Genomic DNA, 18,088 nt, shown 5'->3' on the forward strand with positions numbered 1-18,088 from the left:
GTTCAGATCTGAAAATATTTTAAAGTGATCATTCAAGATGGAGTTGATTATTGGAAGTAGCCCCTACGAGCGTTTACTGAATTAACTCCATTTACATCAGCTGATTTCCTGATTATGCCAATTTAGGATCTGGCCCTATATTTTTAACTCCATTCTCTGCTTAATCTTATTGTGTTGACTGCAAAAAAAACTATTTTAAGGCGGGGGGGGGGGGGAGTTTGGTTTTGAGTGTCTGGCATAGCCATGCCAAAACTATAAAACAGGCAATAAGCATTACTGCCTTAGAAGGAAGAAGAAAATATCATTGTAGAATGACAATACATAATAAAATATGTCCTTCCCTTTCTCTCCCCAAAGCCCCATGTTCTGTTTGTTTTGAGTTGAGAGTTTCATTGGCCTAAAACATTCACCTAGTACTGTGATTCATTTGGAGTAATAGTCACTGCAGATCTCTCGGAGTCTGAGATAATCTCATTAAATCACTGAAGAATTTCTGTGGGGAACCAAGCACAGTAGCTCAGAAACAAATAAAATCAGTATAGCATACTAAATACCTATTACACGATTGAAGCTAAAAACACTTAATTATATTAGTTAATTTGTACCATGATGAACTGGCCCTTTAAGAAGCATGGTCCAACTCTGCACTGTTACTGATTTCAGCTTAGAAAGGAGGGGATTTTGGAGACTCTAATTCCAAGGGATCATGGGTACTGTAGGCCTGAGAGCAAGGTGTACTGGGAAAGGAGGCAGAGATGTAAGTAAGATCCCTTAATTCATAAAGGGAACAAAACCGTTCTTGGGACTCTCCAGATGAAAGGGGGGCAGCAGCTCTGGGAGAGGCCTAAAGGGACAGCCACAGAACTGTGTAAAGTACCACATGGCAGGGGTGATGCTCTGACTAGAAAGCCAGAGTGATCCAACCCCAGAGAGGGGAATCAAGGGACTGGGCACCTCTGTTATACTCCGGAAAGGGGAGCAGAAATAAATAACTCTTTTTAAGGTGGACTACTGGCTGGTGGTTGAACTGTCCTTATGCTGGAAAGATAGGTGTCTTAATTTAGCCAGAGGGCTAAATGAACTTAGTTTGAGAGGGAAACAGAGGCAGCAGCTGCTGTGTTATCATAACTAGGAGGTAAGACATTGCAGCAAAGATTTATTGTCCCTCTACAGGAAACATTAAATTCCCCATAGCTATATAGCTCCAAGCAAGCTAATGTTAAGAGGTACTTCATGTAAAAATAATCTAAAAAGCTGATCCATGCCCAGCTGCACACACTATTCGCAAAATCATAACAAGGAAAGCATTTTCTCCTAGCTATATGGATGGAAAATGTGTGTGGCCATTAACACCTGATCACTGGATGGCTCTGGAGCGCCTAAGAATGGTAACAAATGAGTTGTGACAGGAAATCAGCCCTTGGCCATGAGGTTTACATTGTTTAAGTGACTTTGGAATTGACAATGATTTAATCATGTTTTGCTGGTGTCTAATGCATTTATTGCTTTGGTGCACACAGTATGTGAAAGCAAACCAGGATTTCAGCCATTAATAATGGTCTTCCCTCTAGACTTTTCTTCACTCTAATCTTTGTCATTTGGTTCCTTACATGCGATCCCCCCAGCCCTGCATCTGGATTCACATAGATGCAGAGCATATTGCAGGTTCAAGACATAAGATGAAAGATCATGGTTGCATTAAAGCGCCTCCCTACGGGCCTGTGGCAGTGCCCATTGGGTTGGACCTCATACGGGGGGAAACTGGATCTGCTGGCATCAAAAGCACCATTTGGGCCAAAAGGCCTCATTCTGCTCAAGCAGCAAATAATTATACACTTCTTTTGACTGTATTTTTAAACCCAAATCAAAATAGAATTGAAAAGCCTTTATCAATTTAGCGTTAGAAAATATAGCAAAAAAGCTACTGGCTAAAAGATCTTGGTGTACTAGCAGACGCCCATGATTTGAGAAGGATCTGTTTTGAGGGATCTGCAAACTATATAACATTCATATAAAATTGAAGTCACTTTTATTAAAATGTGTATATAGCTGTAGCACCCACAAGCCCCAGTCAGCATCAGGGTCCCATAGGGTTGGTGCTGTATATACATAGGAACACATGAGCCCTGTCCCAAATTGATGTTAGTTCAGAAATCAGTTAGGGTTCCTGTTTGTAGGATCTGGTCCTTAAGTTCAGTTCGAAGAGCTATATGGGGGGGGCTGGGCTAGCTAATCAGTGCACAGTGGTGTAATACAGGCAGAGACTCATAGACTCTAAGGTCAGAAGGGACCATTATGATCATCTAGTCTGACCTCCTGCATGATGCGGGCCACAAAAGCTGACCCACCCACTCCCGGAAGAATTCTCTCCCTTGACTCAGCTGTTGAAGTCCCCAAATCAAGATTTAAAGACTTCAAATCGCTGAGAATCCTCCAGCAAGCGACCCCTGCCCCATGCTGCGGAGGAAGGCGAAAAACCTCCAGGGCCTCTGCCAATCTACCCTGGAGGAAAATTCCTTCCCGACCCCAAATATGGCGATCAGCTGAACCCCGAGTATGCGGGCAAGATTCTCCAGCCAGACCTACGGAAAAAGTTCTCTGTAGTAACTTTTAATATCCCATCATTGACCATTGTTGCTAATTACCAGCGATGGCACCTTATTGACCTATTGACTAAAATCACTTTATCCCATCAAACCATCCCCTCCGTAAACTTATCAAGCTTCATCTTAAAGCCAGAGAGGTCTTTCGCCCCCACTGTTTCCCTTGGAAGGCTGTTCCAAAACTTCACCCCTCTGATGGTTAGAAACCTTCATCTAATTTCAAGCCTAAACTTCCCGACGGCCAGTTTATATCCATTTGTTCTCGTGTCCACATTAGTTCTGAGCTGAAATAATTCCTCTCCCTCTCTGGTATTTATCCCTCTGATATATTTAAAGAGAGCAATCATATCCCCCCTCAGCCTTCTTTTGGTTAAGCTAAACAAACCGAGCTCCTCGAGTCTCCTTTCATACGACAGATTTTCCATTCCTCGAATCATCCTAGTGGCCCTTGTCTGTACCCGTTCCAGTTTGATTTCATCCTTTTTAAACATGGGAGACCAAAACTGCACACAGTACTCCAAATGAGGTCTCACCAGTGCCTTGTATAACGGAACCAGCACCTCCTTATCCCTACTAGAAATACCTCGCCTAATGCATCCCAAGACTGCATTAGCTTTTTTCACGGCCACATCACATTGCCAACTCACGGTTATCTTGCGATCAACCAGGACTCCGAGGTCCTTCTCCTCTTCCGTTACGTCCAACCGATGTGTCCCCAGCTTATAACTAAAATTCTTGTTAGTCATCCCTAAATCCATAACCTTACACTTCTCACTATTAAATTTCATCCTATTACTATTACTCCAGTTTACAAGGTCATCCAAATCTCCCTGCAGGATATCCCGATCCTTCTCCGAATTGGCAATACCTCCCAACTTTGTGTCATCCGCAAACTTTATCAGCCCACTCTACATTTGGTTCCGAGGTCAGTAATGAATAGATTAAATAAAATCAGACCCAAAACTGAACCTTGAGGAACTCCACTGGTAACCTCCCTCCAACCTGACAGTTCACCTTTTAGTATGACCCGCTGCAGTCTCCCCTTTAACCAGTTCTTTATCCACCTCTGGATTTTCATATTGATCCCCATCTTTTCCAATTTGACCAATAATTCCTCATGCTGTACCGTATCAAACTCTTTACTGAAATCGAGGTATATTAGATCCACCGCATTTCCTTTATCTAAAAAATCTGTTACTTTCTCAAAGAAGGAGATCAGGTTGGTTTGGCACGATCTACCTTTCGTAAAAACATGTTGTAATTTGTCCCAATTGGCATTGTCCTCAAGGTCCTTAACTACTTTCTCCTTCAACATTTTTTCCAAGACCTTGCATATTACAGATGTTAAACTAACAGGCCTGTAGTTACCCGGGTCACTTTTTTCCCCCTTCTTGAAAATAGGAACCACATTAGCTATTCTCCAGTCAAAAGGTACCACCCCTGAGTTTACAGATGAATTAAAAATGATCGCTCATGGGCTTGCAATTTCTCGCACCAGTTCCTTTAATATTCTCGGATGAAGATCATCCGGTCTGCCCGATTTAGTCCCGTTAAGCTGTTTGAGTTTGGCTTCTACCTCGGATACAGTAATGTCAACCCCCACTCCTTTATTCCCATCCGTCTCGCTTCTACTATTCCTCAGCCTTTCATTAGCCTCATTAAATACTGATGCAAAATATTCATTTAGATATTGTGCCAGGCCTAGATTATCCATAATCTCCACTCCATCTACAGTCTTAAGCGGTCCCACTTCTTCTTTCTTTGTTTTCTTCCTATTTATATGGCTATAAAAACTCTTACTATTGGTTTTAATTCCCCTCGCAAGGTCCAACTCTACACGGCTTTTGGCTTTTCTCACTCCATCTCTACATGCTCTGATCTCAATAAGGTAGGTTTCTTTGCTGATCCCTCCCATCTTCCACTCCCTGTACACTTTCTGTTTTTTCTTAATGACCCCTCTGAGATGCTTGCTCATCCATCTCAGTCTAAATCTCCTGCCCACGAACCGTTTTCCCTTTCTCGGGATACAAGCCTCTGACAGCTCCTGCAACTTCAACTTGAAATAATCCCAGGCGCCTTCTGCCTTTAGATCCCTAAACATGTTAGTCCAATCCACTTCCCTAACTAGTCCCCTTAATTTATTAAAGTTAGCCCTTTTGAAATCATAAACCTTAGTCTCCAATTTAATTCTGTTAATCTTTCCATTTAGTTTAAACTGAATTAGCTCATGGTCACTCGAGCCAAGGTTGTCCCCTATAACCATTTCCTCAACTAGGTCCTCACTACTCACCAAAACCAAATCTAAAATGGCATCCCCCCTCGTCGGTTCAGCAACTACTTGATGAAGGAATTCATCAGCTATAACGTCTAGGAAAATCTGACCCCTATTATTGTTTCTAGCATTTGTTCCCCAATCTATATCCGGGAAGTTAAAGTCTCCCATGATTACACAGTTCCTATTAGTATTTACTTCCCTAAAAACGTTAAAGAGTTCTCTGTCCATATCCAGGCTAGATCCCGGCGGTCTATAGCACACCCCAAGCACTATCCCATGGGAGGCTCTAGTAGTTCTTTTACCCAGTGTGTGTTTTGCCTAGACAGACTCCGTCTTATCCATTCCATCACTTATTATTTCTTTATAGTTTACCTCATTATTGACATACAATGCTACTCCCCCACCTTTACCTTTGATCTGGTCTTTCCTAAACAGCACATACCCTTCCACACCTGTACTCCAGTCATGACTACTGTTCCACCACGTTTCAGTTATTCCTACGATATCCGATTTCATTTCTTGGACCAGGAGCTCTAATTCCTCCATTTTGTTACCTAGGCTTCTTGCATTGGTGTATAAACATCTTAATTTATGCCGTTTGACCTCTCTCATATTTGTTATCCCATTTGGTATGGACACCATACTGCTAGTATGACCTATTAGTCTAGTATCCATCCCCCCGCTCCTCCTTATGTCCAGTCTCGTCCCCCCGGCTATATCTGTTCTTATCTCATGGTCCTCCCTCTCAATGTTATAATCTGGTGCGGAGATTAACTGGACATCTCCCAACCGTCTCCCCCAAATTTCTAGTTTAAAGCTCTTTTGATGAGATGAGCCAGCCTTCCTCCCAGAAGTCTATTTCCTTCCCTACTCAGGTGAAGTCCATCCCGTGAGAACAGTTTTCTGTCCCCGAAAGCCTCCCAGTGGCCATACATCCCAAAGCCCTCTTTATAGCACCACTCCCTTAGCCAACTATTTATCATCACAATCCTGTCACCCCTTTGCTGCCCTTCTCTAGGAACAGGCAGAATCCCACTGAAGATGATCTGAGCCTCGATTTCCTTAAGTGTCTTCCCCAGCCTGGCATAATCTCCCTTGATTCTCTCTAGCGAGAACCTAGCCGTGTCATTCTTTCCTACGTGAAGGATGATCAAGGGGTTCTTATCTGCTCCTTTTAGGATCCTTTTCAGCACTGTACAGCTTATAGTAGTATGAGCATGTTTGCCCAGAGTCAGGTTTCCTTACTTCTTGAAAACTGAAACTCAAGTTTATAGCAGACTTTTGTCAGAAAATGCTAACAGAAGGTGTGCAGTAAGGTATCTGCTGGTGAATTCCCCCTGCAGGTCAGGTTGGTTGTCATCTTCAACTGGGCCCAGTGTGGGGAGCAATTCTCATTAAAGTTGGTTGAAAATTTTTGAAATTGTGTCAATTTTGTGGAGTTAAAAATCATCTCAAATCATTACAGACACTTTTTGCTTAGCAAAAGTTAGGGGTTTTGGTAAAATGTATTTCCAATATTTTTTCATGGTAATGAGAGAAATTCCAAAAGTTGATTTTTTTTCCCATTAGACTCTTTGTTTTTTCCTCCCCCACACCCCCCCCACAATGAAGGCAGCTCCTCTCCTCCCTCTCTCCTCACCTCCAAAACCAGAAACAGGAAATCACATTAGCAATTTAGGACAGACTTTTGTTTTGCTGCTAGCTGACAGACACCTTTTAAAGGAAGCTCTCACTGGCAAGTGCTGTTTAATCGTAAAGGTAACCACAGGACTCTAGTTACTATCTAGATTATGATAAATGCATCTTGAATGCTAGTGCTTTCCTTTGTCCTACTGTAAAGGAAAAGCAACACCAGGTATTGCAGAACAACCTTTCCGTTCTGCAGAAGGTGATCTTCCCTCTGTATCACTGTTGAACCAATGCCCCAGCACAGTATTAAGGTAGCTAACTGCCAGGAGTTCTGTCTTTCAGATTTGATTTAATTCTCACAAGTAGTTAACAGTTTAGGTTTAAAGAGTCTATGGTCGGCTTCTGTAATAGTCAGTGTCCTGACTGGTTTGTACTTATGTAACTGTATCCTGACTAATGTATCTGAATTTCCCCCTGCAATAGTAGTTGGCTACAATATTTGCTTTCAACTTCCACCTGTAATCGTTGTGCTCCAGTAAACACCTCTGTTAGCTAAACCAAGTGATCTGTATATGAGCCATTAATAATGACTCATAAATTTTTGGATGCACTATATAAATATAAGCTATTTTGCTAGTGCAAGCAAGTTTCAGGCCCTTTGTATGGCGGATTTGTATCTACCGCCACATCCTGTGCTGCTGTTGGCAAAGTGCATTCTTGCAGAAATGGGCCCAAAAGCACAATTTGACCTGCACTCTCCATATGAGGCCAACAAGCTTCTGTCATGCCCCAAAGTCAAAACTGTAGGAAAAGGAACGATCGGTTTCTCTAAAGTAGAGAAGAAGAGGCATGAATGAGATCTTCTCTTTCATCACCACCACCAAGTGCTACTATTAGCAGGGCAGAGGAAAACCTACATCTCCAGTTGAGAGGAATTTTAGAAATTGCTGTGCGGGAACAAATGACTGGTTTATCTTGTCCCATATTTGACAGTGGCCAGTGTTTTAGAAGAATGTATAAATATCCCATGAGGTGTTTGTGGGGTTGGAGGGAAAATGAGAAAAGTGGAAAGAGAGGAAATGGAAGCCTAATGTAGAAGAAAATGTAGCTCGTGTCAATTCCATTAGAGAAATTGCTTGAGTAGCTTAACCATGTGCAGAATGACTTCTCCTATTATCAAGGTTAACAAGACGTGAGGTGATTACCTGAATAATGGCACCGGTAGCACAGACAGCTTTGGCTTACACACCTGATCTTTTCCAAGTTGTCAGGACTCAGCGGCTCTGTCTGAAGCAGGCCTGAGCTATTAGAAATTTGGGGGAGGGAATGCTAAGGCTTTTGACACTTCTGCTTTCACCAGCACTCCTGCTCTCATTCATGCCCAGTGCACAGATTTTTCCCAGGCCTTCTTGACACATCCAGTTCCATATTCAGCCTGAAACCAAAAGTGCCAAAAAAGGTATCTGAACATTTACACACCAGTTGTGTGTGTAGATACAACTTCAGTGTGCTGCAGCTGTCTCTGTAAGAATTCTGCCTTCTAGGGCTCTGATCTGTGAGAGGATATTCAAGATGGAGGATCACAGAGTGAGAAATCTCTACTTTCTCTCTCATGGAGGGTTTATAGTCATTATTTGTCTTGCTGAATCTGAAATATGTCTTTCCATATGGAATGGGCATGCTGTGCTCACTACCTATGGAAGACATAACTTGGGGTGGGGGGCTGGGCTGCTAATTTCAGATCCAGAACCTCACATTGCCAAAGCTCATGGGTGTTCATATCTGGCTACAGCTCTAATTTAAAATGCTTCTGTTAGAGCTAGATTCTAGAATGGGCATTGGCTGAAAGACACTACTTATCTTCTCTGACCTTTATTTTCTCTAGGCCTGGCTAGATGTTTGGAGAATCCCTGTGATGAGAGATGTATATGGAAAGGGTCTATGTAAGAAGTGGAGTTGAACTGCGCCTGTACAGTTTCCACGTGGTAACTGAAGCCTGACAATGATAATTTAAATGTCAGTATTGATAAATATATCACTTTTGCTGTAAGCACATGAAGGAGGATCCTATTGGCCCTGATCTAAAGCCCATTGAAGTGAATGGGAGTGTCTCAGTTGACATCAATTGGCTTTAGATTGGGTTATTAAGAAGAACTTCCCAATCATCTGTGCATGGCATCTGGCTTCTGAGGAAGCCGGTTTGTGGATAGAGCTTAGGAGAGCATCACTACTTTATTTTTATCAGTTCAACCCCTGACACGGAAAGAGACTTTGATAACCTGAGACTTATTCAGAGTGGGGACGGAGCATGCTCAGGGGATGGAGCAGAACCATGACTGGGGCTGCTGGCCCCACTGATCAACTCCTCCTCCTCTCTCCCAGTGCCTCCTGCACACCCTGGAACAGCTGTTCCCTGTCCTGCAGGAGGCAGTGGGAGGGAAGGGGGAGGGGCAGGAAGAGGTGGGGAAGAGGAGGGGCGGAGGGGAGCTGGGGAGGGAAGAGGTGGGGCCTTGGGGAAGGGATGAAGTGGGGGCAGGGTCAAGGACTGAGTGGGGCAACTTGGGGGAAAAATTTTAAATCAAAATGGGGGTCCTCAGGTTGCTAAAATTTGAGAACCGCTGCTCTAGCTGATACATCAGTGATGCACCCCTTAAGGCTGATTGCCTATCTAGTTGACTCAAAAAAAAACAACACATGACTCTGTATCCAAATGTCTTCCAATTCATTTAATCAGCCAATCTTACATTTAAGTTACTCTGAGCTGGTAAGTCAATTCTGGACAAACTGTTATACACCTCTACCTCGATATAACGCTGTCCTCAGGAGCCAAAAAATCTTACCGCATTATAGGTGAAACCGCGTTATATTGAACTTGCTTTGATCCACCGGAGTGCGCAGCCCCACCCCCCTGGAGCACTGCTTTACCGCGTTCTATCCAAATTCGTGTTATATCGGGTCGCGTTATATCAAGGTAGCAGTGTATTTATTACGGCCAAGTTCCAGCATCTATGTGGAGCCCAAGTAAATGGATTGCATAAAGGCAGGTATAAAGTCTAATTCTGCTGAAATGCAAAACCTCTAAACTCAGTTTGTATTATATTCTAACCAAACCTTTATTGGAATGAGTCCTTCTAACTGGGCTGGCTTTCATCAGGCTAACCAATGAGCATGTCACTTCTAAATAAACTGCTACTGTCCATGCAAAATATGTAAGCCACTGTGTAAGTTAGTGGCCATTCTACATTTTTTTCTAGAAATGGGAATTGAATTAGTATGAAAAATTCTTTTATTCTTTGAGATACGCAAATCTCCTCTAAGTCTAAACCATCATTATAAATCCAATTTTATTCATGTCCATTCTATCCCCTCTTTCTCTCCCATTTCCTGACAGTTCTGAAGACCTGTTTCCTTGTTTCCAAACCAACAAGATTTGTCTAATCATAAGCAGAACCCACCTTGTATTCTACGACTCTGTGGCTGCAGAATCCAGCTCTTGCTGAAAAATTGTGCTTTGAAATCTAAGCTTTGTTGCCTAAATTACACTTCTAGCCCTCACAATGTGAAACTAACTTCCAAATGTGAATTAAGTGCCAACCAGTACACTGCTTTTCTGTGTCTGAAAACAGCCTAAACTAGCTGAGACACCAGAACTGAGGTGTTAACTGTCCAGTTCATTTCACTGGGAGGTTTCCTGTAAACCCTCATTTAAATGCCAACAGCCAATCACTTTGCTACTTATACCTTCCAAAGTTGAAGATCTGACCCTTCCCCACATCTCCTGCTGACAAAAACCTCCAGCTTCCCCCTGCCAACTGCAGTGAAGCCTGTTTTGTCCATACAAATATCTATGCATATTGAAAATGGAACATGTAGAGGTTTGGGGTTGGGACTCAGTCTACCTGCATTGTACTGGACACTGGGATCCCAATCCTATCTGGGTGCTCTGGGTGCTATTGCAACACAAATAACAATAGGCTAGTGTTGCTCAATAGTACAAGGCTTACTGCGCTTGGTGCTTTATTTGTTTTCATGTTTAAATCTAACTCCAGCTTCCGCTGAATTGCTAATCTGCTACACTGGAGACCCACCACAACCAGAATCCTTGCTGTAGGACTTGGGTCCAGCTTGCCAGGGGATACCTGGGTTCTTGATCTCTGGCTTTTAGAGTGGTTCATCCGCACCCAGGACACAACTATTGTCTTCAACCAAAATGGAAGGACCATTGGTGGGGCAGAGGGTGCCATCCTAAAATAGTCAAAAATGGAAACCCTGCTTGACCAGTTTGCTCGTGGTTCCTGGCATTTGTAGAGGGAGCAAAGACTATATTTACTTGCTGAATCAACTTCAAGTGTGCTCAGATTTCTGAGGTGGGGTGTTGCTACACACTGAGCTTTGAGGCACTGTCCTTCATTAAGGTCCCCCCACACACGATAAGAGCACCTAGCATTTTAGCTGTTACATTCCCATTTACAGTCTGGATTTAAAATTTATGAGCAGTGGAACTGCCATACAAGGAAAAGTTAATGAGCCACTTAGTGAGGTCTGCTGAGGTCTGGTCATAGGTTTTGAAGGACCTTATGCAAATTAGTATGTGCAAGGCCCATCCAGCTTCCTCACTACCTGGGACCAGGCCTATATCTCCATGTACATAAACCCTGGCTATCTCATGCCTGCCTGCTATCCCTTCCCATCTAAGTAAAAGCTTCTGCAGTCTGTGGTGACACAAACATAGCCCGGGAAGACAGGAGGTGAAGCCAAAAGACTTGTTGGCCCTAACTCAGATGGGAGCCATGGGACAATGGATGAGGAATTGGGAATGGGATCTGGACTGAGAGATTGCTTATGTTATAACAGCTGTAGGAATGGAGCCTTACCTTCATAAAAGCTTCACCCTTAGGGTGAGAGAAGTGTACTGAACAATTGCATTCTCTTACTGTATGACCAGGTGCCCACTGAGTACCATTTTACAGGTCTTGGTGAGTGGAAACTGCTATAGCTTCTTACTATGGCCAGGGTATCTCATTATAGTAGATCATCTGGTTGGACTTTGCTGGTCACTGATCTACTTTTGTATAGTCATATTTCATAAGGGGAAGGACTTGTTGGCACCACATTGACATTAGAAATATTTCATGTGGTTGCAAAATACAGATGGCTGCTTGTATCTTCACCCTGTCTCCTTAAGCTTCTGCACATGAAAGATAACCATGCTCCACTTTTGAAAATAGTGTCTCCCAGGCTGGAGTATGCAAGCCATACATAAAATGTGTGTGGCCTAATTCCAGTTATACAAACTTGTATCTCAAAGACATATGGTACCTGTTGATATATTTCTATCTGTTCTGTAGCTTGCAGCTAGCAGGGGCTTGGGAGAATTGAAATATTAAGATCACCAAAGTATATTATTAATCTTAATGTGCATGCTGCAAAATCCATGCAGCAGCACATAGATGCTAGCTGAACATTTTGAAGAAGAAGATGGAATGTGGAGCCCTGTGGAATTATTTTATTTTTTTTAGATTTTTTTTTATTTTTTTGGAGTTTTATGTTACTTCATTTTATGCCCATAAGGGATGGTGCAGGGTTGCAGAGTGAGTCTTCAAGGGCAGCTCCTTTCCAACCCAGTGCTCTGGGAGTTGCAACCTGGTGCATGGGGTCGCAGTGCTACTCAAGTTTGACTTGGCTGCCCCTCTGTCATCATGGCAGAAAGACAGCTGGGCCACACCTAAGAGACACTGTGACCCCTTGTGCCAGGTTGCAGTGCCAGGTACTCAAATTTGACCCAGCTGCCCTCCGCTCCCAGTCATGATGCTGCTGTGGGGTGAGGTTTGTTTGTTTTTTAATTTTTAATACTTTTTTGGTTCTATTTCATGTTATTTTGCATGTCTGAAAAATACAGAGCTCTAACAGTATGCAATCTTTTTTCAGGTTAAAAACACCCACTGATGTCAAGGGGCTTGATCCGCCACTACCTTGTACTTTACATAATCACTTACATCTATGCAAAACGACTAGCATGGGCAATATCAGTTTACAACTATTTGTGCAGGTATAAATTGCTACACAAGGTGCAAGCCAGTGGAGAATCAGGCTCAGTGGGACTGCAGAACTGAGCCCAAATACCCACTCACAAGAGGACTTTAGTGCAAACTGGAATGCCATGTCAAAATATAGAAAACTAATCTAGTTAAGATTGTCAGTCCGTCTTTGTTTGTTTAAAAAAAAATCCCATGGGAAATAGACATCCTGCCTGAGTCTGCTGTTTAATAAAAGCATCTAAAGGCTTGTGAAGAAAACTACACTTTGGGGTATAGTTTAAATCAAACATCAGTAGCTCAGAGACAGAAACATCTCTGACATTTTAAAAAAAAATTCACCCACAACTTATCTTTTGTTTGCCAATCACCAGATGCTTGCCTGCCATATATATAGGCACTATCTCCTTTGTCTTAAGTGCCATGATGTTTACTTCTAATGGTAACAATCAACAACTGGTGATAGGCATTTCTGTAGGGTAATGAAGGCAATAATGCTGTCTGCACTTGACACCAGCTATGCCAAGTTTCAGGCCCTATCAGCACACCAGGAAACAGGCCAACAAACTCTCATCTTATGGAGCTGCCTTCCACTCATTGTAGTGGATGGGAAATAGAGGGGCTTTGCAACTTCCCAGCCTGCCCCCGGCCTAATCTGGCACGGTTGATGGGAATTGGAGCCATTTGGCACCTTGCAGGATTAGGCCCATAAGAAGAATAGACAGGCTGTGTGGCCTCCTAACCCTGCAGAACCCCACACAAGATTCACTAGGAAATCCTACAGATGTCAGGCCAAGTAAAGCTGGTGTGCAAGCAAAGTGACTCTGCACTACTGCCCAGCCTTCTTTCATGGTAGCATGGTTCACTTGGGAGCCATGCTCCTATTTGTTCTCCAGTCCCCAAGAAAACATTGGGGAGGTTTCAGTGTGGAGGAGCAGCAGCAGAAGAGAAATGCTGGTCCAATCAGCCTTCTCCTACAATGCAATATCTCTTAGGATTGATGGGGTAGCCAATGCCAGGTACAAAAACACAAGAGTTGGTGGTTCTTTGTTGAATCCTCCTTATAACTGTGTAATCATGTGGTGTCATTTTATTTCCATCTGTAGTTCTCAAAGCACTTAACAGGAGGGATTAAAGGACAAGGAAACTGATGCACAGAGAACTGACTTATCCAGGGTCAGAGGTTAAATAGTTGCTAATAGTAAAATATCACTAGTAGATCTTTCATCCTGAGCAATAGCCAACTATTTACTTCATTTGAATTGAGAGTGCTTGTTACCTCCTACGAGGTGCTCAGCAGCTTGCAATATCAAGCCCTAAATTGTGCACATCCTATTGTCAGTACTGAAGATATTTCAGGTCATACACTGATGCACAATCACCTGGGTCCAGACATGATCCTATTGAAGTCCTTTAGGAACACACTTGACATCAGTTGAGCTATTAATAATATTCATTGTGTGTGACAGCACCTTACAGCCTTGTTCAGGGATGAGGGCCCCACTGTGGTAGGTGCTGCGTACACACCTAGTGAAAACCCTGCCCCAAAGCGCATACAATATATCCCAGACATAGGTCCTTGCTTTCTTCCCAGGTGATGCAGGGGGGTGAAGACATGCAAATAATATAAAAGTTACTCACTTAAGAGTTGTTTGTGCGAAGCAGTCATGTTTATGTTCTCGTACCAGAAAGGGTTCATCAAAGGGAAGCATTTGCTCCTAGCTAATAGAGAAGGGGGAAAATAGTATGCAAAGTTTGTATTGCAAATGAAAATAGAAGACTTTAGCGTGTGTTCCCAACATGTGCATACAGATCCTTCTACGTCTTCCCCTTAAGCAGTTATTTTTGTGTGTGGAGAATAAGGATGAGAATTTCAGTACTGGCCTAAATGTGTTCCCACTGGGTGAAATCCTTGTCATTGACTTCAGGAGGGCCATACACTCATTGATTTCCGTGGTGCCAAGATTTTGCTGAATGGGAGCAAAGGTCAACCCTGATGCTTTTGAAAATCCCACCTGAACGCTTTTTCATAGCCAGGCAACATTAATCACTGTGTGTGTTTGTGATTTTATTTTAATTTAAATTAATTCAGATATCATGGTGATTTGCATGTCAGGAGAAGATAAATAGAATGGAAAATCCTATCACACCAGCAAAGGAGTTTATCAGCCTTCCATTATAGACCAAAGCTGTAAAATATGCTCCAAGATTCAATTTAAATATATCCTTCTTTAAAATATCGCTGTTGGTCATTTTAAATCTTACCATTTGGGGCTAAAGTTCAAATTATTCCTTTTATCTAAAGAAAAAGGCAAAACTGGCTTGCGTTCCCCCCCACCCCCAGTCAACCCAAGCATTTAAACCCACACAATTTTACATTTTAATATAGAGGGCATAAAATGCCTTTCTTAATTTTGGTTGCATTTATGATGAAAATGTATATGATTTTTTAAAAAGTTTTACTTAAATAAAAATACATGTTTGTACTTCTTTTGAAAAGTATTATTGTAAACCCTAAGACTTGGGGGGAAATGGATTATGTTAAGAGGCCAGAAAGCTTCATAACCTCACTATCTTATTGCCTACTGTACCTAGTTTGTGCAGCTTTTCTGGTACATATGCCACCTAATCAATTGGTGAGATTTCTAAAGTACCTAAATACAGATAAAGAGATGCAACTCAGGCTTTTAATCTTCCTCACTGTACTTATTAGGCCGTGGTAATTGTCATAACAATACCTAGGTACTGTGTGTATTTAATAAGCCTCCTTCATTAAGGGGGGAAAGTAGCCCCTGTTTGAGATGCAGTGCCGGGGGCAGATTTTCCAGGCAGTGTCAGGGATGGGGACACACTCCACCCAGTAGCGTTGTTCAGTGTGACTCTGAGAGCTGACCCTAGCCGCTGAGGGGCTGTGCCCCTCGAAGGACACTGCAGCTAGCTGCCCTGTGGATCCCTAGAGGGCCGCAGGAGGTCGAGGTGTACTCACGTCTGCAGGTCCGCCAGAGTCCCGAGTGCGAGCTCAGCGCCCCCGAGGAATTGTTTGACCGCTCCAGTTTGGAGGCATCGATGATGTACCAGAAGTCGGTCCCTATGGCTACCACCAGGAAGATGAAACTTAACACGCCCGCCAGGGCCACGAACACGGCGAGGCCACTTAACTTGATCTTCATGGTGCTGCTGCCTTGAGTCTCCGGCTGCCTAGCTCCTGACGGGGACAGCCCCGGCACTGAGCGCGGCCAGCCGTGCTGCGCCCAATCCGCCCCCCTTCCCCTCGGCTGCAGCGCGAGGCTGTCGGCAGGACCCAGCCACGTGCAGCTCCCGCAGCCCCGGCTCCGGTCCCCTCCCAGCCACGCCAGGCGGGAGGCTCGCTTCGCCCGCGATCCCAGCCACTAGCGCCGCTTGCCGCCTGCAGCCCCAGCCCTTCGCCTTCCCCGGAGCACGGCCGGCAGTGAGCGGAACCGCTGCTGTGTCTGCGCTCCGAGCAGCTCCCCGGCCAGCAGGCTCTGGGCCAGCCCTTGCCCCACCTGCCCCCTCCCCGGGCGAGGTGCGCTGGGGCTGGGCGCACGGGTCAGCACCACGGACAGCTCCGCCGCAGAGTCCCGCCTCGAGCAAAGGGGCGCGTTGGCCACGTGTAAGGCACGGGGACCAAATCCCCTGGGAGCGCGAAGCAGCCTGATGCAAGGGCAGCAGCCCCAGCCCAGCTGGCTTTCTTGCTGGGAGCAGTTCCTGCTGCTGGGGGAGATCCTGCAACACCCCTCCCCTCTGCACTGGCTGTCTCAGCCCTGCCGGCGTCTCCTGCTCTCCTTGGCAGTTACACTGTACGTGCATCTGCCCTGCTCTCCCTCCAGCCTTTCCGTGGCAGGCTTGAAGGACCGGTCCAGTGTCCTCACGGCAGCATTAACGGGGGAACTTTCCTGCCCCGGTGCTTGATGCCAGGAGCAGAAGTCCTTTGCATGCAGCAATGCCCTGGGGACTGGATAACTGCAGTTGAGAGCAATCTTAATCGTGAGCCCCTGGTTCTTCCTTAACAGGTGAATGCCTGCAGATGTTGTTTGTTCGCTAATTACACTGCTCTACAGCCAAAATGCTTCTGAAATAAATGTAGTCAAACTTTACTAATTCTGGGTCACTGAGAACGAAAATGATGCTTAAAATTGTTGATTGGTTCTAGTTTTCAAGATATGCTATTGGGTCAGTATATACTACCCTTGACTTGGGAATGGTGGAGGATAAGTGAGTTATAAAGGGAAGGGATCTCAATTTAAACCAGAAATGACTAAAATACATCTTTGACTGGATCTATGAATGAATCTATGACTGGGTTTGGACAGTACTTGCTTTTTAGGCAAAACAATGAATGATGCAATCTGAAGCTGGTATTGCATCATACATGATATGAATTGCATCATGTTATTCCTAGAAGTCATGGATGATGCAATCATAACGAAGCTTACATCACTCTGCCAAACAAATTGCCCTATATCAGCTCTAGAAATCATACAGTGTCGTGCTCTCTTATTTGTCAGTGTTTGATTTTGCAAAGGGACACATTTCTGTTTAGCCAAAGTGAGCAGAGATGCCTCGTACTTGTGTGAACAGTGCAGATAACTTCTGCTATGTTTGTGGTGAAGTGACTTTTGCATCACAAAAGCGCAGTATAACCACTATGGTTAGGAAAGCCTATCACCTTTCTTTTGGCTGCAAAATTGGAGATCAGGACAAGAGGTGGGCCCCACACATATGCTGCACCACTTGTGCAACAAATCTTCACCAGTGGTTGAACAGGAAAAGGAAATCTATGCCTTTTGCAGTGCCAATGATTTGGAGAGAGCCAACAGATCATACCAGCAATTGTTACTTCTGCCTGGTGCCTCCAGTTGGGAAAGGTGTGTCAAAGAAGAAAAAGTGGACTGTGCATTATCCAAACATTCCATCAGCTATATGCCCAGTACCCCACGGAGAAGGACTGCCGGTTCCTGATGCACCAGAATCATTCTCACTTGAGTCAGATGAGGAAGAGGAAGAGGATGAAACTTCTGGTCCTGACAGTCATTGGAGCCTGGGAGGAAACGTGTTCAGCATCCACCACTTGTTGAATCAAGGAAGATTTTGTTACCACCCTTACACATCAAGCTGGGTCTGATGAAGAACTTTGTCAAGGCCATTGACAAAACACAAGCAGCTTTCAAGTACCTCTGTGGAAAATTTCCAAGGTTAAGTGAAGCTAAGATAAAGGAAGGTGTCTTTGTTGGTCCTCAGATTTGTGAACTTCTTCGAGATGATGCATTTGACCATGCACTGCGTGGCAAGGAAAAGATGGCATGGAAAGCCTTCCAGTTAATGGCAATAAATTTTCTCGGAAACAACAAGGCAGACATCTACAGGTTGTTGGTGGAAAACCTCCTCAAGGCATACAAAAACCTTGGTTGCAACATGTCACTAAAGATACATTTTTTGCACTCTCATCTAGATTTTTGTCCACCGAACTGCGGAGCAGTGAGCGACGAACACGGCGAGCGATTTCACCAGGACATTGCAACAATGGA

The 18,088-nt window shown here is 44.0% G+C and overlaps 1 protein-coding gene across 2 annotated transcripts in view; it reads right to left on the bottom strand.

Moving 5' to 3' along the window:
- Positions 1 to 16,083, bottom strand: part of TMEM114 (transmembrane protein 114) — a 34,968-nt gene extending 18,885 nt beyond the window's left edge. Inside the window, exons 1-2 of one of the 2 annotated variants that reach the window (XM_005295253.4) lie at positions 15,529 to 16,083; positions 14,184 to 14,264 (exon numbers count right to left, since the gene is read on the bottom strand). In XM_005295253.4, coding sequence (XP_005295310.1) covers positions 14,184 to 14,264; positions 15,529 to 15,712 — 265 coding nt within the window. In that variant the 5' untranslated portion in view covers positions 15,713 to 16,083. The remainder of the gene's footprint in view (positions 1 to 14,183; positions 14,265 to 15,528) is intronic. The other variant, XM_065559924.1, reaches the window with a different exon arrangement.
- Between the last annotated feature and the right edge of the window lie 2,005 nt (positions 16,084 to 18,088).

Source organism: Chrysemys picta, chromosome 10, assembly GCF_011386835.1.
Source record: "Chrysemys picta bellii isolate R12L10 chromosome 10, ASM1138683v2, whole genome shotgun sequence".
Lineage (NCBI taxonomy): Eukaryota > Metazoa > Chordata > Testudines > Emydidae > Chrysemys > Chrysemys picta.